The 24,240-nt window shown below is 42.4% G+C and overlaps 1 protein-coding gene across 1 annotated transcript; it reads left to right on the forward strand.

Annotated features, from left to right (window-relative positions):
• The first annotated feature begins 1,792 nt into the window (after positions 1 to 1,792).
• LOC129720703 (equilibrative nucleoside transporter 4) lies at positions 1,793 to 24,221 on the forward strand. Its single transcript, XM_055672302.1, has 7 exons — positions 1,793 to 2,377; positions 21,424 to 21,578; positions 21,649 to 21,852; positions 21,908 to 22,122; positions 22,183 to 22,289; positions 22,345 to 22,580; positions 22,646 to 24,221. The coding sequence occupies exons 1-7, from the start codon at positions 2,202 to 2,204 to the stop codon at positions 23,521 to 23,523; spliced, it is 1,971 nt and encodes a 656-aa protein (XP_055528277.1). The 5' UTR covers positions 1,793 to 2,201; the 3' UTR covers positions 23,524 to 24,221.
• The last annotated feature ends 19 nt before the right edge of the window (positions 24,222 to 24,240 follow it).

The raw sequence follows: 24,240 nt of genomic DNA on the forward strand, positions 1-24,240 counted from the left end.
TGTGCCAGCCCATCAAGCGACACCTATAACCACTGGTTTGAAATTATTAACCTAGTTCATTGGTGGCCATATCTTAAGTTGGGATCGTCACGGACCGCAAAGCAGATCAAATTTAAATTTAAATCCTGATAGCAACAAAGCTGGCACTGACATAATCACGCTACTGAAACGATTTTTGATATTCCAAAATTCAACTTGATTTGCATTGCAGTGATATTTCCGAGTGAACTCTGTATATTCACGACGATTGACAATGAGAAGCCGAAAATGGCAACTAAAGAGACAAGATATTGAATCACTTGTCGGATCTCAACGCTTACTGTGATGGTTGCTGGCTATTCATGAGAGAAAGAAACGAGTGCGATGATATTTTCTCTCTCATCATAGTCAGCATGTTGCTTGGATTAATCGCAGCTCTGGATGCCACATATACAGATTTATCTGCATTTATACAGATTTTTTGCGTATTTTTCTGCATATGCATATCTGCACATACAGATTACAGATTTTCTGGAAATAATACAGATTTATACAGATTTTTTTGGTTTTCATGGAATCGTAAATTAAACTTCTTTATATAGTTGAAAAATATAAATTAACTCAAATGCGGTGGAGCGTGTCGGAGGTTTTATTGTATTCATATGCTACGCATAAACGTGTGCATAAATGAATTCGCGGAAAAAATGTTAAACAAGCTATATTGCATTTTTTTTCGAAAAGGGTATGTCCAGTACATATGCAGATTTTATTTTACAGATTTTTTCAAATTTTACCAAGGTGATAAGATTTTTTGGGCTCCGAAATACAGATGAAACTGTGGCATCACTGGGCACAGCAGCCAATTTCCAACAGAGCTGCCATTGTGAGGGACATCTAAATTGCCAGCACCGGATGTTACCGCTACGCCACTGGATGAAACTACTCTTGATTCTGTTATATATGTTGAAAAGGTGATGTTGTGACGGAATATAGCGACCCTCCCAGACTCCCAGATCAGATCAGCAAAATAAGGGCAAATAAAAGTCAAACTTCTATTCTCTCCACTTTGATACAATATCATTTATTGTTCTTGTTTTTGGAATATTCAGGCTATAAGAGAACACACAATTTAAAAGATCAGTCAGTTAAAATAAATCTTTCGAATCGTTAGCATCGTATTTTTTACCGCATTTCGCCCGTTCACTGTCGCTCTGTTGGAACCCACATTAACAGGTGAAATGATAAATATCTCTCATACTACTTTGGGAAAAATTGGTGCTTATACCCTAATCTTAACTCTAATATCGCGGCAAAGCGTTAGTGAGATGATTGTCATCTCATCCGGTATAATTTTATATCATATTCATATTTATCACATTGCTCTACTTAAGTGAAATGTTAGCTTCCGTTCTACACACAGTTGTTACAGTTTCTATATAATTGCTTATAAACATAGTACAACTATCGGAAAGATTGGCAGTTGGCGTAACCAAACATAAAGAATACAAGTAACTCTACTAAATTTTCTAATCTAATTAACCAATTACTTGAGCATTTTTTGCATTTTTTGATATATGACTATAAGTGCACGACTGTTGGAGAGAAATCAACCGCAAATCCACTTTTTACTGCCCCCTTACAATAAATGTATATTAATAACGGCTAGTGGTGTAGCATACAATAAACACGGCGTTTTCCTCTCTGTTTTGGTTTCTCAATTTTTCCGAGTTTTCCTGATCCAACCCCGGGTGGTATAGGAGCGGAGAAAAGCCGGAGAATGCTACATGCGCATAGAGTCGTTTATGTCATATTTTTCTGCCAGGCAATACATTCGTTGCAAATAAATACGAATGGTGCGAGTCGCGGATAATTTTTGCTGCTCAGAGTAAGCTTTTCAGTGATTTTCCTTCCACTAAAAGGTGATAAATTTCGCGATTTAGTTGTCTAGTGCAGTTGAAATAAAAAGTGCTCATAATGATGCTACGGTTTGCCATTAAAACGAACTACGCTTGGTATGGCACCAGCCTAAATCAGACAGGCTAGGCGAATTCCGATTATCGATTTTGTGCAAAATAGAAAACTAGTGCCACGGATTTCACGCAAGAAATAATCTGTTAGAATACTCAAAGCAAGCACAAGATTCGGCCTAGTCGATTATTCGCTAACCGATAGAGTGAATAGATTCCTGCGTTTTCTGGGTTAATTGGTCTAGAGTTGATAGGATGGAGACCCCGGAAAATGGAGCTAACACCTCATACGAACCATTAGAAGGCAGGAGAGCGTTCGACACGGCAGACGGTTTGGAGATGGACGGTGGCGGCCCACCAAAGGATCGCAGGAAGTTAGTGTTTTTCGCACTAATGACAGCCGGTGTCGGGTTCGTGCTACCCTATAACAGGTGTGAAGCTAGAATCTATTCATTATACATATATATAAACTTACATCTGAGAAATGTTGCACTATAGTGATTAAACAAATTGAGTTGAATGAAGCTGAAAATATCGTTGAAACTATAAATGGATCAAAAAATATGTTGTTTTGCGCAATGCTTTTTATGGCTATAGCCCCCGCTCAGGAGCTAGTTACGCCTATAAATATTACACAAACAAGGTTGCAAATGAAATTTATGAAAAGTGTGTTTATCAACGTTTTCGAGTTTTCTCGATACTAATTGTCTTGAAAATCGAAATTTTCACTAAGTGAATAAAATGTTAGATACCTATTCGGAAAAATGTAGACTTAAAAAGGTTTTACAATAGTTTGCGGCTTTTAGACAATGGAGCCCGATTATTCAGTTCAGTGTGATGACTTGTGTAACGGATGTATGTTTGTGTATAGGGTGTGTTTCCTCTGTTTCCCTTTTCAAAACTATTAAAAACAATGTACTAATAGCCTCGTTCGAAGCATACACGATTACAGATGTGTAATTCACACGATATACGCGACATTATTTGTGAGGAATTTTTAATTTACCCAATACACGGATGGCAAATTTTAGAAACACACCCCAATATTTTTCAAAAATGCTTATGATTATTGGACAATTTGCTAAATCAATCATCATCAAACCGAAACATAGACCATTTTACGTACTGGTAGCACTAGGGCAGAGTCTATGTTTATATAGAGTCGCGCGATGAGAAAACCTATCGTTTCGGCAACACAGTTTTTGTGCCGTTTGTTGCCAAGAACTATACAGTTCTGTTTTTCACCATGCATAAGCGAATATCATTTTTTGAAATTCTTCACAAGGTTCACAGTTTTGAAAGATTACACCGGTGATGTTTTGTTAAATTTAAGTGAACCAGTGTACAGGTTTAATGTTGGATTAAAATGTGTAAGTAAAACTTCGGAAAAACACATATTCTTTATTACGCTCAATTACAACACTTTTCATCCACTCCTAACATTATCACCTTGTTTATTTACATTGTTCGATTGGTACCCTCGTTTGACACCGATTTGGTTCCTTTGGTTTCATCTTTGCGGGACTCTTATTATAAACATAGACTCTGCACTAGGGGGGCTAGCGTAGTTGGTAACATCTACGTCAACCACGCTGGTGGCCTGGATTCGAATCCCAACGCAGACATAGGGGTCAATGGTTGAGGGGTGGCGATTTGAAGGGCTTCAAATGAGTGGATGAGAAAACTGAAAAATGAGAACTCGATTCATTACAATAATTTCAATGTTTAGCCAAATAGTGAATTTCTTTATTCCACCATCTCACCTAGTTTTGACCTGGAGCCAACCTAACTGTTGTCAAAACCCTTCTGATTTTTTTACCGGATGATAGGAACAACTTACTTCTGAGACTTCATTGCTTCACCTTGCCTGTGATAATTCATGGGAAAGTTTTAGTTTTTTTTTCCGTGTTGGGTATTTTCGTAACTGCGACCAATTTTTTGATATTTTGTGACATATTCCCCCTTTTTAATTTTGCTTAGTCAGGACAACGTATCACTATTGGAAGTGGTCGTTATAGTCTGGCCAATAGCATTAGTCCAGTCCGGTATTATACTTCGTATGAAGCGCACAACCGTACTGGGATTTGTTCTCCAGATTTCAGAGGGTTCCAGAAGACCTCTCTCGAAGAACTTATATCTTTTGATAAAAATTGCCGGACATCGGCATAACAGATGTTCCGAGTCTTCTTTTTCCATGCCACATACTCGACATGTATCATCTTGAAGTTTTTTCATAACCTTCAAATGATAACGGCTCGGACAATGCCCTGTTATTAAACCAGTATAGTGCTTAGATCTTTTTTTTGAAAGATCCAGTATTTTACGAGTCATAGAAACGTTCGGAGTGATGAAACGTTTCGACTGCCTACCGATGAAGGTGTTTGTCCAGTTGGATTCCACTTTCAGAGTTTCCCATGCTTTTAGTTCCATTCTAAGGAAACAAGCGGATAGACCACAGAAGGGTTCTGGTCCTATGAACTGATGAGACGATCCAAGTCTTGCCAATTCATCGGCTTTAGTTTTAGTTATATGAACGTTCTTTTCTTGAGAATGCCTATTTTGGAACGTGAAGAATAGCTTGAGGCGATTAAATTGTCTACCTTGAAATACTGCGCTTGTCAACTACTCAAGAACTGCTTGGCAGTGTCTACTTTGCCACCCCCTTTTGATCATGGAGCCCCACTGTTCACCATAGATCTTCGAATCATGTAACGTCCAGCGATTTCGTGAAGATGCTGACTCGGGATCCATGTCATAGTATTACATCTGAAAATCCTGATTTTAAGTTTATCCACTTCTCTACAGGGGTCACGCTTCCAGCCAAAACCACCGTAGGGCAACCGTTCAGGAGGTACTTTAAATCGATCAGTTACCCCACGAGCAGCGAACCGTATATCAAAACCATCTTGTGAGAGCTCTTTGACCGAGAGCAAGCTTTTCTGAAGATACGGCAGCAGTACTACATTGTGGTTGGTTGATTTCACTTCTTTGTTAGATATATCTTTGAAATCTCCATCATATTATTCCGACCAGTGTCACGGCATTCTTGGTCACATCGATGATGAAAAGATCGTCTAGCTTCCGCATGGACCGCGGATGATTCATGAGGTGATCACTGCATCCTGATTCTAGTCAGAACTGGATCTTACAGGTTTCAGATTTCAGGTCATTATTTAGCAGTCATGGCTTTTTTGTCGACTACCGGTATAGCATTTCATTCCGGTTTTTTCGAACGACAGTTCTTTTGCATGTGCCTGACCTTGCCACAGCGATGGTACTTGCCGGTAAACTTCTTCTTCTTACCTCTAACCAACCCCGCATCACTCAAGTCATCATGACGGTCTAATCTTTTCTCTCTCCGGTCAACAGCCGCTGCTTGACCTCAAGTTTCTCAAGTACAGGGGATCATACCACCGGAACATGCTCACAAACAATATTTTGAATTATTTTTTCAAATTGTCGAAACAATTACATCAAGTATGAAACCAGAAGTAAAGCTACACATATACGGCGACTTTAATCAAAGAAATGCTGACTTTATTCAGACATTGAGAACGAATCATTATTACTCCCAGTCGTAGGAGAAGACGAAACATTACTATATCTCTTTGACAAAATTTCACTATTTGGTCTGCACCAAATAAACCATGTAAAAACTCAACAAAATTCATATCTGGACCTCTTATTTACAAACTGTACGGAAGACTTCTGTGTGTACACATCATTATCACCTTTATGGAAAAATAAAGTATTTCACACAGCAATAGAATATTCAATTTTCATCCATAAAATTGATCTTCCGTGCGACTGGGAGTATGAAGAAGTGCCGGAATTACCAGAGGGGAACTGGGAAGGTGGTTTCATTCCATAATCCCCAAGGTGTCGACGAATCCGTGGTTCAAGGGGTTGGATGTAGGTCGGGATTTCATTTGCGTGATGTCCCGGCTTATGTCCAATCACTATAGATTTGACGCGCATCTCCGTCGTGTTGGGCTCGGAGAGAGTGGTGTCTGTGCCTGTGGTGAAGGTTATCACGACATAGAGCACGTTGTTTGGTCATGCCCTGTACACCGTGACGCCAGGTCTAAATTAATAGCTTCCCTGCAGGCCGAAGGTAGGCAGCCGGCTGTTCCTGTTCGTGATGTCTTGGCGAGCCGTGACCTATCCTACATGTCCCTTATATACGTTTTCCTGAAATCCATCCACGCCCCAGTTTAGTCCTATCCCCTTCCGCCTACATCCAACCTAACGACAAGAACACGTTAAGACCCCGGATCCGGAAACAGCAATCAGACCCGCACGATACTCTCAAGGCCCGAGGGAGACAACCCAATATGCCAGTCCGTAATGTCTTGGCCCAGCAGCGGAACAAATTTAATATGCTGCTTACCCATGGCAATGAAAACCATCATACAGTAAACCAGTGCTTTTAATGCAAAATATTATAGCTTTAAGTTAGATTTAGTTTCAGCTCGTAGTCGGCAGCGAGGATAAAAAATTTGCTTTTAGTTATTAAGATACTTTAGAAAGTAAGCTACCAGATATAATTGGCGCCGTTAAACATTAAATTGTATTTGTGCCGTGTCAAATAAATTATATATGAGCAAAAAAAAGTGCCGGAATTCAATAAAGCCAACTATGAGCAAGCAAAAAGTAGACTTCTTACAATGAGTTTACAATGAGTACAATGAATTGATAGTAATACTAAATACTAAATTTCACTCAATTCTGCAGAATATAATATGAGAAACTGTACCAATGAGAAGAGGAAGAAGAACACAGCATAGTGAACTACCATTATGGTTTCATTAGGCACGCCCTTTACACAGACTTCAGTAAAGCATTTGACCGAATCGACATACCATTATTACTCTTCAAACTGCAAAAAATTGGATTGGCGCCTCAACTTCTGAGTTGGTTCCAGTCATATCTAACAAATCACAAACAAATTGTGCGCTTCCAAAACAAAATTTCAACCCCCTTTTCAGTCACCTCTGGGGTGCCCCAGGGTTCGCATTTGGGTCCACTTCTTTACATATTGTATGTAAATCACATTTTCCTCATACTCGAAAAAAGAAACATATTAATATACGCAGACGACATGAAACTAGAAATGGAAATCAGCAACTCTAGCAACGCAGAAGAATTCCAGAAAGAACTCAACTTATTCTACACTTGGTGCAATAAAAGCCTACTCCAACTCAATGACAAGAAATGCAATACAATAACATTTAGTCGAAAAATTGACATCTCTATTGATTGATTGTAACATCACTAGGAAATCAAACTGTACAAAAATGCAAGATTATTAGGGACTTAGGAGTAATCTTAGACACCAAGCTAACCTTTATAGAACAATATAACTTCATCATAAGTGAAGCAAATAGTATGCTGGGCTTTATTAAGCGGTTCAGCCACAATTTTCAAGACCCGTTCAAATCAGACTATTGTATATTACATATGTTAGACCTATTGTAGAATATTGTAATCTAATATGGAATCCTTATGCTGCCACACACGAAGAACGTATATAATTAGTCTAAAAACAATACCTCCTATACGCGCTTCGCAACTTGAGCTGGATTGCAATTCTTCTGCACTTTTTATTTTAATTCTTGTATGCCTGAAGTCTTTTGTGGCGGGCCCCGATTGCTGTGCACAGGTTACGGATTGCTCCTACTCATTGATCTGAGAACTGTTTTGTTGTTAACCTGTACCCCAATAAGGTACAACATAGTTGATGAAACTAATGACCTGCTTGGGACTAAATACTTGGTATGGAGTTAAAAGGTAACTTCCTAAGAAGCTGTATCTAGAGGAAGCAAGAGCTCCGCAAGAGCAAAGCAAATGCTCTGAACACTCTGATTTAGATTTGCAGAATCGGTAGGTGTCGCTCAACACTACACCGATTTTCTTTAAATGATAAAAAGCGGGACAGTGTCCGATGAGGAGTCCCGTGCTTATCCGTAGTTCACTACGATTTAGACTAAGTAACTTTCTGGCGGTTCCAGGGTTCGGATAGATTAACTGTTTAGCTTGTCTGCAACCCTGTTCTTGTTGCCATTGGGATGCTATTTCTAGCCTTTCCCAAGTTAGTAGTTCGCTTTTGATAGCGGAATTGGACGTACCCAGAAACTGCCTTGCTAGGTAGTCAGCGTGTTCATTACCCTCAACTCCGCAATGTCCGGGCACCCAATACAGGCAAACTGAGTTCTGTCAGGAAAGTTCCCGTAGAGTTTCAATGCATTCCCAAACAAGTTTGGAAGCGCATTTGACGGACTTAAGTGCTAGTAGTGCTGCTTGACTGTCAGAGAATATACCGATTTTCGCATGTCTGTAGTTGCGTTTCAGACATATTTTTACGCAGATATATATGGCATTTACCTCTACTTGAAAAACTGTGGACCATTTGCCCAGGGAAAACGTTTCCCTGATACCGGGTCCGTATATACCAGATCCCGTTAGGGATCCCATTTTTGAGCCATCTGTATAAAAACTGACGATGCCAAGTGGAAGATTAGGCCCTCCATTGTTCCACATAGAGCGGTTTGTTTCCATCACTCTAAACGAAATATCCATGTTGGTCCTAACGTCCATCCAGTCGGAGACTGTAGTTAATAGCGGAGTTGGTTTGAACTCCCTAAGTATGCAAAGGTGGCCGATTTGGTCTCCTTTGAGTATAGTTTTCCTTCTTTTGCAACCTTAGAGCGCCAAGCTCTGCTTCCTTTTTCATATGAAGATGTAGAGGCAGTGGGCAGATATGCCATGGCTGCAGTTGGAGTTGTTCGCATAGCAATGGTAACCGAAAGACATGCTAGTCTTTGAACTTTTTTGAGTATGGCTTGAGCAGTCACTTCATTCACCTTAGGCCACCACACAAGGGCAGCATAGGTGATTCTTGGTAAGACGAGAGTGCCAAGTCTGGTTTCAGTCCCCAGGTCTTACCGAACAGAGTTCTGCAGGCCCAGATCGCCGAGGACGCTTTCTTAGCGGCATGATCCAGTTGTGCAGACCAGTTCAGTTTCTTATCCAGAATAATTCCGAGGTATTTGACTTCATTGCTGAAGCTCAGTCTAACTCCATTCAGTGTTGGAGGAGTGATGAGGATCTTCCTTCGTCTACTGAATGGAATAAGGACTGTTTTTGAAGGGTTTATGTTTAGACCCTCCTGTAGACACCATAACATGGTGGCATTCAGAGCCGTTTGCATTCGGCTCGACGGAGATGCGTCGTGTTTACCTATGACGATGAAGACGATGTCATCAGCGTATCAAATAACTTCGTAACCAAGCTGTGGAAGCTTATTAAGAAGTGCGTCGACAACTACTGACCATAACAAGGGCGATAGAACTCCTCCTTGCGGGCATCTCTTGATCACCGACATTGTAACAGACGAATCTCCCAAGGTTGCTGTGATCACTCTGCTAGAGAGAATTGCGTTTATCCAGCTCCATGAAGTGTGGTCGATCCCCCCCCTAATTGATGCAAAGGACGTGTTATCGAAGGCCCCGTCAATATCAAGAAAGGCACATAGCGCCGTCTCCTGATAATTCAGGTACTTTTTAATCAACGTCACTAAGCTGTGAAGAGCAGTTTCTGTTGACTTGCCGCTTTGATAAGCATGCTGGTTCCTACGCAGCGGGGAGTCTTTAGGAAACTCATCGCTGATATATTTATCCATTATTTTCTCAATAAACTTGAGAAATGATGAAGTCAGACTTATGGGTCTGAAAGTATTAGGTAGGGTTTTGTCCTTTCTTCCAACTTTGGGGATAAACACTACCTTCACCTTCAGCCAGTTATCCGGAATATGGCCCAGGATAAAGCTGGCTCTGAAGAGGTTAGTGAGTTCGGACATGAAAGCTGCGGCCGATTTTTGTAGAAAGATGGGTAGTATGCCGTCTGGTCCTGGAGATTTCATAGGATCGAATGAGCTTAGAGCCCAACCTATTGAAGCTTCCGTCTACAGTCGACGGGCCAGCAGAATGGACTCCCGAGACGCCATATGTCTCGAATTGTCCCGCCGCGACCCATCACTATTCAGTTCTTCGGTCTCTGTCGATCCAGGAAAGTGGGTGTTCATAAGAACCTCCAACGTTTCCTTGGTAGTGACAGTGAGGCATCCATCCTCTTTCCTCACTTGTCCTAAACCGTTAGTATGGTCTCTGGACATCGCCTTTTGGAGCCGCGTAGCTTCCGGCAGAGTTTGGATTCTTTCAAAGAAACTAACTCTGGATTTTCGTTTAGCCTTGCGTAGCACGTCGTTGTACTTTGTGCCTAGTTACATAGTGCCGACGAAGACCACTGAGTTGATCAGTCCACCAGGGTACTTCACGGCATACTGCTCGCTGTGTTGGTGGACAGTTTGAGTTAAAAGCATCCATGATTCTGTTTTGTAGATCATTTGCTGCCGAATTCAGGTCAACTGAATTTCGAATGTTGCTGTAACTGAAAGTTCGTGATCAGGTGTTCCTTGAAGGATTCCCAATCTGTATTCTTAGGATTTCTGAACAGCTCTCTTTTCAGATGGTTAGCCTCTATATTAAAAACAATGTGTCTGTAATCCGACAAACTAGGTTCATTGGAGACTTTCCAATTTTTAATCCTTTAGAAATAGAGGCGCTACACAGAGTGAGATCAAGGGCCTCCTTGGTCGCCCGAGAAGTAGGCCGACGCGACAACCATTTCCTGCTTTCCTCTGGTTGTCGGTACTTCAACTGTGACGGCAATGACATCGCGTTGAATAAATTCTGTAATATGTAAAAATTTAGTTCTCTATTTAGCAGAATTGAAGTCCTTGGTTTGGACTGCGTGTCGCAGTAGATTAACCTACCGTTAGGAGGGTTACGTCCGAGAACTTTGGATTCGTTGATCCACGGTTCCTGGATGAGTGCAGCCGCTAGCTACTCTTTAGCAAATCTCCTGCAAAGAACACCCGAGGGCGCGTGATGGAGATTTGCTTGCACGCAGCGAAGGCTGCTCACTTTACAGTGAAGTTGCCGTCTTTGTCCGGATCCGTGTCTTTGATCCGGGCATTGGCTGACGGCTGCCAACAGCGGTTAGGCTGGTTGATGTAAGTTGTTCTTTCTCACTGTTTGGTTTCGGTTGCGGCAGTCGATTGACAACAGGAAGTCGACCCGCACTCTGTGGCGGTTTTTGACTCCGAGGAGTGCGACTGATCGGTGGTTGATGCTTCGCACTCTTGCGAGTCTCCAGTGGAACCGTCCGAGCAGCCGCGGGGTTGCGTTGTTCGGGTGGTGGCAGGGCACTTCCGCGCGGCAGGGCACTCCTGCGCGTACCTTCCCAGACGCAGAGTTGCATTTGGGTGCTTGTGGGGCACTCCCGGAGGAGTTTCCCACACGTACCTTTAGCCCATTGCTTTGCCTGGGTGGTGGCAGGGCACTCCCGGAGGAGATACCCGCACGTACCTTCCCTGACGTTGCGACGGAGTCTTTCAGTGACGTTCGGCCTTCCGCTTTCCTTTCGGATGCGTGCTTTGCCGAAACTGTAGTGCAGTTCATGGTTTCCACTCTTAATGAGCTTGGCCAATTTTTCGTCAACATCCAGAAGCAGTTCGACCGAGGTCTACACCAATTTGCGGTTACAAACTCGCCACATTTTGGTAGAGAGATGGTCGTTCTGATTCTGGAGTGAACGAAGGATCTTCTCGTCCGGAGAATTCGCACTGTCCGCGAAGTAAACGACATAGCGCCTGGCCTTCGGCAGATCCTTCATGTGGTATACACGAAGCTGTGCTCCCTCCCACGGTACGAGAGAAGGTACCTTCCTTTCCGACCGCTGCGCTGTGTCGGTGTCGGCACAGACAAGTTGCAGGAAGCCACATTCCACATTTCAGCTGCCGTTTACTTCTACCGAACAAAATCAAAGATTTCATCCGTTGTGGAACCAATGAGAATTGACTTGGCTGTGGAATCAAACACTTCGTGAGAGCATCGCTGGCCGCCGAAGCTGGTTCTGTCAGCACAAATGAAACTTCTTCAACTGCATTCAAGTGAAGCTTGACCTGAAAACTTCAATTTTCGAAATTCGGATCCGTCAGCGGCGGGATGCGTTTCTTTGAATTGCCCATAGTCTCTAGGAAAAATTCGGACTTTGAAATAGAAACGGAAAAAAGAAGGCCTGGGAAAGAGATGAAACAGTATACAGCAAATACAGAAATGGATTAAAAAATGTTTCAGTTTTGGGAGAAGGAAGTTTGGCCTCTTAGCGGTTCTAACCTTTATCCACTGGACTATTTCCTGAGCGGCGTCAGCGTCAGAATCTCAAAGGTGATAACTTCTGGTCTAATACGGCGACGATCGTTAATCTTATCGTTAGATAAGCAGTAGCAATGAATTATAATTCCTTGTTCAGACCTCAACCAATTCTACAAGTGGTTAAGAGCCCATAATTTGGCCAAGCCTGAAACTTTTCAAAGAAGTAATCAAGGTCCAAACCACTGGTGATGGAACCGGAACGAGTTCAGGTATCGGTATTGGAAGCGACAGTACGGGGGCCTCAAACGGCGGCACAAGTGGAGATGTCCTGCGGTCTGGAGGAGTTGTACGTGCCTTTGGAAACCCTGTGATTCTTTCAAACATGAAAAAGTTGCGTGGACGTAAAAAATTTGCATTGTGGAATTTCTCAACCAAAATGACGCTGATATGAAAAGGTACGTGGCGAGCAGTAGAGCTTTTAAATGGCCAAGAGATTGGTTCGGCTATGAGTGACCTAGTGCTGGCCGCAAATTGCCTGAGTGTGGAGAGTAATTTCTATAGCCTGGTAAAAGATATTAGACGTCAGCGTGGGAAGCTTCACAAGTCGTTCCAGGACGATGGACTGATGTGGCATTTTGGACTGTTAGACAAGCTGACGTCAGTAAAGTTGGAGGAAATTAGTTCCGTTGAAGAATTGGAATAACGTTCACTTGAGGTAAACGATCAGTAATTGGTGTCGTTATTGTTAAATGGGCTTCCGGAGCACTACAACCCAATGATCATGGAATTGCAAGCTTCTGGCAGTTGACGGCTGACACCGTGAAAGCTTAAATATTTTAAAACGTGAAATGGCCGTTGAAAAGCTATGGATCAGAGGGTGCGTTGTGCATCAAACAGAATCAAAAACCAAAACACGCCAAGGCTGAGAAGAAGACTGGAGACTGCTTTAACTGCAAGAAACCTGGACACTTTGCAGCTAATTGTGCGCAGAAGCAATCAACGAAGAACAAAAGCAAGGCGCTTTGTGCGATGTTGCTTGTGGTCAGAAGAAAAAAGAACGAATGGTACTTCGATTCGAGTAGCCATGACCAGAATTGATTAAGGGCTCAAGAACCAAGATGCTTAGGTGAATTCAAACGACACGGCGAACAGTCAATCCATAAAGTCAGTTGGAATTTCAAGGAAGACAGTATAGAAGTTTACGATGTGTTGCATGTTTCTGAGCAAGCGACCAGTTTGAATACCAGTGGTGTAGGGGTACCATCTAGGCGAAGTTAGAAATCAGGACACCTTTTCTAGACCCAAATTTGTATAAGTTATTCTATTCTTCGAAGTATGAGCAAATATAACTCATAATGTTGGATTTACTCAGTTTTTTTACGCGGGGATACGTACCTCGCGGAAAACGAGTTAATAAAAAAAATCCGCGTATAAAAACGCGTAATTTGAATATCCTTCGATTTAAAAATCCGCGTGAAAAAACCGTTAATCCGAAAATCCGTGTAGAAAAATACCCAGTAAAAAATCTGAGTGTATCTCTGACGATCCACTTTCATCAAACCACTTTGAATTATTACGCATTAGTAGATACTTTAAAAATTCAACACACGTAAATTGTTTCAACTTAAACTTAACAAATGCCAGATGCTTAACCCTCTAGTGCCCAATGCCGCCATTTGGCGGGCTTCAGTCAAACCTCTGAAAAGCATCAATAAATACTTATAAAGTGTTCATAATGATTCATAGTGATTTTACCGAAGCCCGTCTTGAAATTAACTTGGGCACTAGAGGGTTAATTGTAACGGTCAACGCGTGAGAGATTCGTCTTATTACTCTAGTGAGATTCAACCAATGAAAAATTTCGATCGCAGTGAGCGTTGTGACCTGGAATCGAAAACACTTTTTTTTTTTCTTCACATAACATTTATTTGACACGGCACAAATACAATTTAATGTTTAACGGCGCCAATTATATCTGATGACTTAAAAACTAAAGCAAATTTTTTATCCTCGCTGCCGACTACGAGCTGAAATTAAGTCTAACTTAAAACTAGCATGGGATTTCCAATCAGTGTTTTGTTGTTCAATGGTCGTCTGATAATCGTCGAATGGCATGTATGGATTCGTTCTGCTGAGCCACGATGTCGTGAGTTGGGACAGAGGCTCGTAGTCCTTGGGTCCTGGTTCTGTTGTGCGGGGTCTGGTTGCTGGTTTTGTGCTTAAGGTTCAAACGTGTTCTTGTCGTTTTGTTGGGTGTAGACGGAGGGGAACGGGACTAGACTGGGGCGTGGATGGATTTCAGGAAAACGTATATAAGGGACATGTAGGATAGGTCACGGCTCGCCAAGACATCACGAACAGGAACAGCCGGCTGTCTACCCTCGGCCTGCAGGGAAGCTATTAATTTAGACCTGGCGTCACGGTGTACAGGGCATGACCAAACCACATGCTCTATGTCGTGATAACCTTCACCACAGGCACAGATACCACTTTCCCCGAGCCCAACACGACGGAGGAGCGCGTCAAATCTATAGTGATTGGACATAAGCCGGGACATCACGCAAATGAAATCCCGACCTACATCCAACCCCTTGAACCACGGGTTCGTCGATACTTTGGGGATTATGGAATGTAACCACCTTCCCAATTCCCCTCTGGTCCAAGCATTTTGCCAACTGATGATCGTATTCTGACGTACAAGTGCGAAAAATTCATTAAAGGCAATTGGTCTTTCATAAGTATCACCGTTTGTTGCGCCCACCTTAGCCAAAGAGTCCGCTTTCTCATTACCCGGTATCGAGCAGTGAGAAGGGACCCACGCTAAGGTAATCTGAGTAGATTTTTCGGATAAAGCACTCAGATGTTCCCGTATTTTCCCCAGGAAATACGGAGAGTGCTTAACATCTTTCATCGATCGGAGAGCCTCAATGGAACTGAGACTGTCCGTAAAGATGAAATAATGGTCCGTGGGCATTTTTTCGATAATCCCTAGGGTGTACTGAATTGCAGCTAATTCTGCGACGTAAACAGAAGCAGGATTATCGAGCTTATGGGAGACGGTTAAATTGTTATTGAAGATACCGAAGCCAGTGGACCCATCAAGAAGTGATCCGTCAGTGTAGAACATATTGTTGCAGTTGATGTTTCGATATTTATTGGAAAAAATTTTAGGGATCTGCTGCACGCGTAAATGATCCGGGATTCCACGAGTTTCTTCTATCATGGATGTATCGAAAAACACAGTAGAATCAGAAGTATTTGATAAGTCGACACGATTTGGAATATTCGAAGAAGGGTTAATATTTTGGGACATGTGATTGAAATACAATGTCATAAAACGGGTTTGAGAATTAAGTTCGATTAACCTTTCAAAATTTTCAATCACGGGACGGTTCAAGACCTCACATTTGATTAGAATACGAGAAGACAGGCTCCAGAAGCGGTTTTTCAATGGTAGTACTCCAGCTAAAACCTCCAAACTCATCGTATGGGTCGACTGCATGCAACCTAAGGCGATACGCAAACAACGATATTGTATTCGCTCCAGTTTGATCAAATGTGTGTTTGCTGCGGAGCGGAAGCAGAAACACCCGTATTCAATAACAGACAATATCGTTGTTTGGTAAAGCCTTATAAGGTCTCCTGGATGGGCTCCCCACCATTGTCCGGTTATTGTACGAAGAAAATTCACTCTTTGTTGACATTTTTTCATCAGATACCTCACGTGACAACCCCAGGTGCCTTTAGAGTCGAACCAGACACCAAGATATTTGTGTACCAAAACCTGAGAAATCGTTTTACCCATTAATTGTGTTTGAAGCTGAGCAGGTTCATGCTTCCTAGAAAAAACTACTATCTCAGTCTTCTCCGGAGAGAATTCGATACCTAGCTGTAAAGCCCAAGCAGACAAATTGTCCAAGGTATCTTGCAATGGTCCTTGCAAATCGGCAGCTTTGGCTCCTGTAACAGAGATTACACTGTCGTCTGCAAGTTGTCTTATCGTGCATGAATTTGCCAGACATTCGTCGATGTCATTTACATAAAAGTTGTAAAGAAGGGGGCTTAAACATGAGCCCTGGGGAAGACCCATGTAGCTAATGCGAAAAGTTGCCAAATCGCCATGCGTAAAATGCATGTGCTTTTCGGACAACAAGTTGTGCAAAAAATTGTTCAAAATTGGAGAAAATCCTTGTCGGTGAAGTTTACCCGAAAGAATGTCAATAGAAACGGAATCAAAAGCCCCCTTAATGTCCAAGAACGCAGACGCCATTTGTTCTTTACGAGCATACGCCAGCTGAATATCTGTTGAAAGCAACGCAAGACAATCATTCGTCCCTTTGGCACGGCGGAAGCCAAATTGAGTTTCTGATAGTAGACCATTTGATTCGACCCAGTGGTCTAAACGACGGAGTATCATTTTTTCCATCAATTTCCGGATACAGGATAGCATTGCAATCGGCCTATAAGAGTTGTGATTAGAAGCTGGTTTCCCTGGTTTTTGGATGGCGATCACCTTCACTTGCCTCCAATCCTGCGGTACAATGTTTTGCTCCAGGAACTTATTGAACAAGTTCAACAAGCGCCTCTTGGCATTGCCGGGTAGATTCTTCAACAAGTTGAATTTGATTCTATCTAATCCAGGCGCGTTATTGTTACAGGACAGGAGGGCAACTGAAAGTTCTGCCATCGTAAAAGGTGATTCTATCGCGTCGTGGCCCGGAGACGCATCGCGAACAATATTTTGCTCAGGAACAGAGTCCGGACATACTTTCCTGGCAAAATCAAATATCCACCTACTTGAAGACTCCTCGCTTTCGTTGACCGTTACGCGATTCCGCATTCTTCGGGCTGTGTTCCAAAGAGTGCTCATCGATGTCTCCCTCGACGTCTCGTTCACGAACCGACGCCAATATCCACGTTTCTTTGCTTTAGCCAAGCTTTTAAGCTTGGTATCAAGCTCCGAATACCGTAAATAGTCGCCAGGTATACCTCCCGTCTGGTAGGCCTTAAACGCGTCGGATCTTTGCGTGTAGACATCGGAGCACTCTTGGTCCCACCACGGAGTGGGAGGCCGTTCTTTGATCGTTACGCCGGGATATTTCTTCGTTTGGGCTTGCAACGCGGCGTCGAGAATCAAGCCCGCGAGGAGGTTGTATTCTTCAAGTGGTGAATGATGTTGAATCGACTCGACCGCTTTTGAAATCATTTCCTCGTATAACTTCCAATCGACATTTCGTGTGAGGTCATACGGAATGTCAATTGGTCGCATGCGAGTTGACCCGTTAGTAATTGAAATAAGAATAGGCAGATGGTCGCTACCGTGAGGATCGAGGATTACCTTCCATGTGCAATCCAACCGTAGCGACGTCGAACATAAGGATAGATCCAAAGCGCTTGGGCGCGCTGGAGGTTTCGGGATACGTGTCATTTCACCGTTGTTTAAAATAGTCATGTCGAAGTCATCGCAAAGGTTATAGATTAAAGAGGAGCGGTTATCATTGTATGGGGAACCCCAAGCCACGCCATGAGAGTTGAAGTCTCCCAAAATCAAACGTGGCGAGGGAAGAAGTTCTATTAAATCAAAGAGCAGCCGTTGCCCAACCTGTGCTCTGGGGGGAATATATATTGAGGCAATACAAAGCTCTTTACCTTGTATTGTCATTTGACATGCGACAACTTCGATGCCTGGAATCGAGGGGAGGTTAATACGATAGAAAGAATAGCACTTTTTAATCCCTAAAAGTACTCCTCCATATGGGGTGTCTCGATCAAGGCGAATAATATTAAAATCATGGAAGTTGAGATCAATATTTGAAGTAAGCCAAGTTTCACAAAGGGAAAATGCATCGCATTTGTTTTTATTTATCAAAACTTTAAACGAATCAATTTTTGGTAAAATACTTCTACAATTCCACTGTAAGACAGAGATAGAATCCTTCATATACGCAGTTGAATTAGGCATCGAAGGATACAATCGCTGCAAGGAGAGGCCATTGGGCAGTCAACTGCTTCAAAAATGATCTAACTGTTGGGAGGAATGCTGTAAGAAAAATTTTAATTGGATCGGGTACATTGAAAGTTTCAAAAATCCAGTCCACAATGTCAGAAAATTTCACTAATCCAGAGTTTGTTTCATCAACTGGGAGTGTAAAAGGAGCAACTGGGGTTTTAGATGTTCCTGGCAGTGCTGGGAACTCCTTCTGGGACTTTAAATTTGCCAGCCCAGGAGGAGTTTGCTTCGGTTTTTCCGCAGCACTGTTTGGTTTGTTTGTAACCTTCATTTCACTTTGAGAAATCTTAGGACCTTTTCTGGGAAGTTTAGGAGAGGAAACACTTTTCCTCTTTCTAGACTCCCCAGGATTGGCGTAAGATGCTCCCGCTGGTGAATCGTCAGAATCGGTTTCCTCAGAGGGCAACAGATCGAAGGGGTTCGAAGTAACGGGAGAAGTGGTAACGGTCTTCTTCAGCATGTCAGCGTAGGAACGCTTTGAACGCTCTTTGAGAGACCGTTTTATTTTATCCCTGCGCTGCATGTACACCGCACATGTCGAGAGCTCATGCAGATTTTCTCCGCAGTGAATACACTTTTCAGCGTTAACACTGCAAGAATCTTCCGCATGAGACTCCCCACACTTGCCACAACGTGCCTTATTGCAGCAGTAGGCGGCTGTATGGCCTAACTGCTTGCAATTCAGGCAGTTCATGACGCGGGGCACGTAGAGCCTCACAGGGAGACGAACCCGGTGGATCGAGACGTGGCTTGGTAGTGCAGACCCGGCGAACGTAACTCGAAACGAGTCTGACGGAGTGTATACTGTTTTGCCACCGATGATCGATGCTGACCGCAATTGCTTGCAGTCGAGCACCTTTACTTCGGGACACGTTTTGTTCTTAAAGCACCCTTTGGCACTTTGCAGTATACACTCGACGGACAGACTCGAATCGGTTATGACACCGTCGATCTCCACGTCTCGTGCGGGTATGTAAACGCGATACTCGCGTGTGAAGAGCTCAGAGCAAGCTATATCGTTGGCCTCTTTCAGGTTACCGACCACGACACGGAGCTTGTTAGGCCGGACCTTGGAAATTTCGGTCACGCCCTTGTACTCCTTCGTCAGGTCTTTAGAAATCTGCAAGAGGTTCAACTTTTTCGATTTCGGTCCTGCCTTTGGCCGAAAATAAACAGTATAGCTGCCCTGGGCTCCGTCTGGGTAAAGCCTGGGGCGAGGGGGGACTGAAGAATGAACAGGGGAGGGGGTAACAGAAGGGTCAGGGTCAGAGGGGTTCGGGGATGGTGGCGCGGGAGGCGAGGGATCTACATCCATCGCGCTATGTTTAGCGCACTAGCGCTGACAAGAACACGTACCTTTTTATTTCTCCCTTCCAGTAAGGTTGGTTGTCCGATCGTTCGAAGTAGCAGCCGTTACAGCCAGCAGCACCAATACAGCAGCACCAAACAGCCACCAGCAGCGAGCCGGGTGTGAGATCACTCTTCACAGCGACACAGCTGCACTGTCAACTGATGGCTTCTTCTTTTTCCTCTTTTGTGTCTCGTCCACTGCTGTAGCACAATCCAGCCAGCAGCCAAATCGGCTTACGCACCAGCTGGCAGTCACGATGCGAAACAGTTGCACAAAGGAACGACCTTGAACCCGGATTTATTTCACTCGACCAGGCAAACAATGCCAACACTTGTTCACACGTCTTTTGTTTTATACTCTATCGGACCGATCACCAAACACGTCCAGTACTGATGCGTGTTCGGCACAGAATGAATCGAAAACACTTATTGAGCAATTTTGATAAATTCTGCTCCTTGCCACACCAGAAAATTAAATATCTCAAGAAAATCAGGACAAATGCTAAAATATAAAAAATAAATCAGGACGCCCAAATAGGACTTCAAAATCAGGACATGTCCTGCTAAATCAGGACGGATGGTATCCCTAAAGTGGTGATGCTTTTTAGAAGTCTACTTCGTTGAAGTAGTGCAACCAGCAATAAATACTGATAGTTTGCGTTGGGTATCAAAGCCTAAAATTTCGTGTGTAGAGGCACTGCTCTACATCTGACAAGATTTCTGAATTCTAAGTGAAGCGAGCTTTAGAAGAGGCTTTTCGTTAGGGATACCATCCGTCCTGATTTAGCAGGACATGTCTTGATTTTGTTGTTGTTGTTGAAGTCATTTGGTAACGACTTGTCATTACACCTTTAATTTGGCCATTCTTATAAATTTTATTATTTTTTCTAGTTTTTCCTCACTTAAATCGTCTGCAATATCTTTTATGCTGTTAAAATTATCCCAATCGAAGTGATTTCCAATGTATGTCCTGATTTTGAAGTTCTATTTGGGCGTCCTGATTTATTTTTTATATTTTAGCATTTGTCCAGCATTTTCTTGAGATATTTAATTTTCTGGTGTGGCAAGGAGCAGAATTTATCAAAATTGCTCAATAAGTGTTTTCGATTCCAGGTCACAACGCTCACTGCGATCGAAATTTTACATTGGTTGAATCTCACTAGAGTAATAAGACGAATCTCTCACGCGTTGACCGTTACAATTAACCCTCTAGTGCCCAAGTTAATTTCAAGACGGGCTTCGGTAAAATCACTATGAATCATTATGAACACTTTATAAGTATTTATTGAAGCTTTTTAGAGGTTTGACTGAAGCCCGCCAAATGGCGGCATTGAGCACTAGAGGGTTAAGCATCTGGCGTTTGTTAAGCTTAAGTTGAAACAATTTACGTGTGTTGAATTTTTAAAGTATCTACTAATGCGTAATAATTCAAAGTGGTTTGATGAAAGTGGATCGTCAGAGATACACTCAGATTTTTTACTAGGTATTTTTCTACACGGATTTTCGGATCAACGGTTTTTTCACGCGGATTTTTAAATCGAAGGATATTCAAATTACGCGTTTTTATACGCGGAATTTTTTTATTAACTCGTTTTCCGCGAGGTACGTATCCCCGCGTAAAAAAACTGAGTAAATTAAATATTATGAGTTATATTTGCTCGTACTTCGAAGAATAGAATGACTTATACAAATTTGGGTCTAGAAAAGGTGTCCTGATTTCTAACTTCGCCCAGATGGTATCCCTACTTTTCGTCAAAAGGTTTTGTTCGGCAAGGCGATGTCTTTTAACTTTTAAACCATTAGATTGTATACATAAAACACTGTAAATGCATTTTCACCTCCTTGATGGATACTGAGCTGATAGATAGAATACAACATTTGTTTTTTTTTTCATTTGCAGTTTCATCATTGCAGCCGATTACTGGCAGTCACGATTTCCTGGACAATCAGTAGCCTTGGATATGTCAATGACATACATTATCGTAGCTCTGTGTACTGTCCTTCTAAACAACGTTTTCTTATCATTAGCACCATTTCGTGTGCGTGTCGCATTCGGTGAGTTAACTAAACTACCTCAGAGTTCTTAGTTAAAATAATAAATTATCACTATGTTTCTACCTATTAGGGTATGCGGTATCGTTCACGACATTAGTTTTTGTTGCCCTCTGCGAAGTGGCATGGCATATGTTTACAGCCAAAACCGCATATTCAGTGAACCTCGCCGCGGTATCGTTAGTCGCGATGGGGTGTACAATTCAGCAGTCCAGTTTCTATGGATTCGCAAGTATGCTTCCAAAGCAATACACTCAAGCAGTGATGGCTGGTGAAAGTAAGCTGATCATGGTTGTAGAAGTTCAACATATCAATGGTTCTCGTTTTTCTAGGTATTGCTGGATTTCTGGTGTCTTCGAATCGCGTAGTAACAAAGCTGCTTATCAAAAGTGATCGCGCATCGACAGCAATATTCTTCCTTACGTCGACAGTTTACATAGCGTTCAGCTACGTATTACACTCAATAACTACTCATTCACCATTCGTGAGATATCACATGAAGGCCTGTGCCAAAATTGTCCTCCGGCCCGATGATGATCACACTCTCGTAAGAATGCTCTCAACTTCTGAGCCACACATTTTATAAAAGTATTTTCCTTTATCCTAGAGCGACACTATAGAAGGCGATTTGTCGAACGCACGCTATGGGGTTCTGGCCTTGGAATCGAGCCCTCCTGTTCACATTCCACCAGGTTCTACAACGCTGAGTTTCAGGTAAATTATATTTGAGCTCAAATTTTTATCACGATACAAATGAACACTTTTCCAGCAACCCCGTCTACGAGTTGTCAAACCCCAGTGGTGGAGAAAGTGTACTGGAGACGAATATCAATAGTCTCACTTCTACCACGACAAGTGTGACAACCAACAGTAATTCTACTAATCGTCCAATCACATCTCCAACTTTGGCAACTGCAGTACACGATGAACCCAATGTTGCATTCAAAGTTGAACACGTGATGACTCCAGACATTTGTAGCTCAGGTCGATTTGGAAGCTTTCGAAGTAAGTCGTACTTCTGATGATGTATGAAAATATGTTTGAGCATGCAAAAACAATTTTTTTCTTAGGTGGAGTAGAATCCCGTTGGAAGGTCGCCCATGCAATATACCCGTATATGGCTTGCATAGCGTTGGCGTATTGTGTGACACTTTCTCTGTACCCAGGAATAGAATCGGAAATAATTTCTTGCAATTTGGGGACTTGGATGCCAGTACTGTTGATGTTTACGTTCAACACGTCGGATGTGGCAGGTAAGCTGCTGGCAGCTGTTCCCTACAGTTGGTCACGTAGACAGTTGATTCTCATGTCCGGATTGCGCGCTCTACTGGTTCCTCTCATTCTACTTTGCTGTTCTCCTCGAGATCAACCTGTGATTGCTGGAGAAGCATCGGCCTTTGTGTTCACCGCAGCTCTTGGAATAACGAACGGCTTAGCTGGTAGTTTACCTATGATGCTTGCACCAGATAAGGTGTCGGCAACTTTAAAAGAAGCAACTGGAAATATGATGACATTGTCTTATAATATAGGACTGACGGCTGGTTCTTTGGTAGGATATGTGTTTGAGTCAATGTTAGGACCTCAACTACCCAATCCCTGTCCTCAATATCCATTTGTTCCTCCTCGATCCAACCAATCGCCAATAAATAACATAAGTATTAGTACAACCTCTAGCACTACAACCATAGCTACTATTCTGCTTTCCTCCTTGTCTACGGCGATTCTTCAGTCTAGCACCTCTACTGTTTCCCCCGAAACTATTAGTAGTACACAAATACCCACAACTACGACTCTATCACAATCAACAACAGTATTAAACATATTGCCAACGGGTGTTGAACCTGACGTCACCACTAGCAGCCCTGATACAAGCAATTTGGTGACACTGGCGGCAAGCATTGTTTTTAACGCTACTCAGTCAATGATTGAGGCTACCACCGTACGCTAATTCGCTATCAAGACTATCACCCTTTACGAACTCAATAGCATTATACAACACTATTCTCTAATGGGAACCCGTGACGCAGAAAATGGAGTAAAGCTATCGCAACTCACATCTTCGATACCGGCGATACACATATAAACTATTGGACAAAAGAAAAAGAACTTTCCAGTTGGCCGATGTGAATTTCGAGTGTATATTGGATGTTTGGACGCTTGTGATGACAAAATGCGTACTAAGTAAAAAGACGAAATTAGACGAGCTTCAACCATATTAGTTGATATTATTTAACTTGTTTTAACAACGTTCACAACGATTTGTGAACTATAATAAACTGTATAGTCTGGCTATTACGGTATTAGGCAATTACAAATAGTTCCAAGAAAGCGAATAGAGGAAAACACTGCATGGTATCGTGTTACACTTCTCATTTTTGTGCTAAAATACTCCTTATAGGACCGAATGAATGCATGTGAGAGAACATGGAGGAATCATTAGTGCTGTTATAATAAGTGTTGATCATTGAATATAACAGGTCATTGAGAAAAAACAAAATACAATTTCATCTGTAGAGAATATGCATTCTAGCTAGAAATTGAAACGGAAATGCAGTGAAAACGCATATTCCATTAACTGTAGAGGAAGGGGAGCTTTGGGAAAATTGAGTATAATGACTAAAAAAGAAAATATATTTTAATCTAAGATGCCGTTCGTTTTTCTTTT

This window comes from Wyeomyia smithii, chromosome 2 (assembly GCF_029784165.1).
Source record: "Wyeomyia smithii strain HCP4-BCI-WySm-NY-G18 chromosome 2, ASM2978416v1, whole genome shotgun sequence".
Lineage (NCBI taxonomy): Eukaryota > Metazoa > Arthropoda > Insecta > Diptera > Culicidae > Wyeomyia > Wyeomyia smithii.

Excerpts from the sequence above, each read along its gene's own strand:
- LOC129720703 (XM_055672302.1), top strand. The coding sequence starts at position 2,202 with ATGGAGACCCCGGAAAATGGAGCTAACACCTCATACGAACCATTAGAA. Across the intron at positions 2,378-21,423 it reads TTCGTGCTACCCTATAACAG|TTTCATCATTGCAGCCGATT; the intron begins GTGTGAAGCTAG and ends TTTCATTTGCAG. Across the intron at positions 22,581-22,645 it reads TCGATTTGGAAGCTTTCGAA|GTGGAGTAGAATCCCGTTGG; the intron begins GTAAGTCGTACT and ends TTTTTTTCTTAG.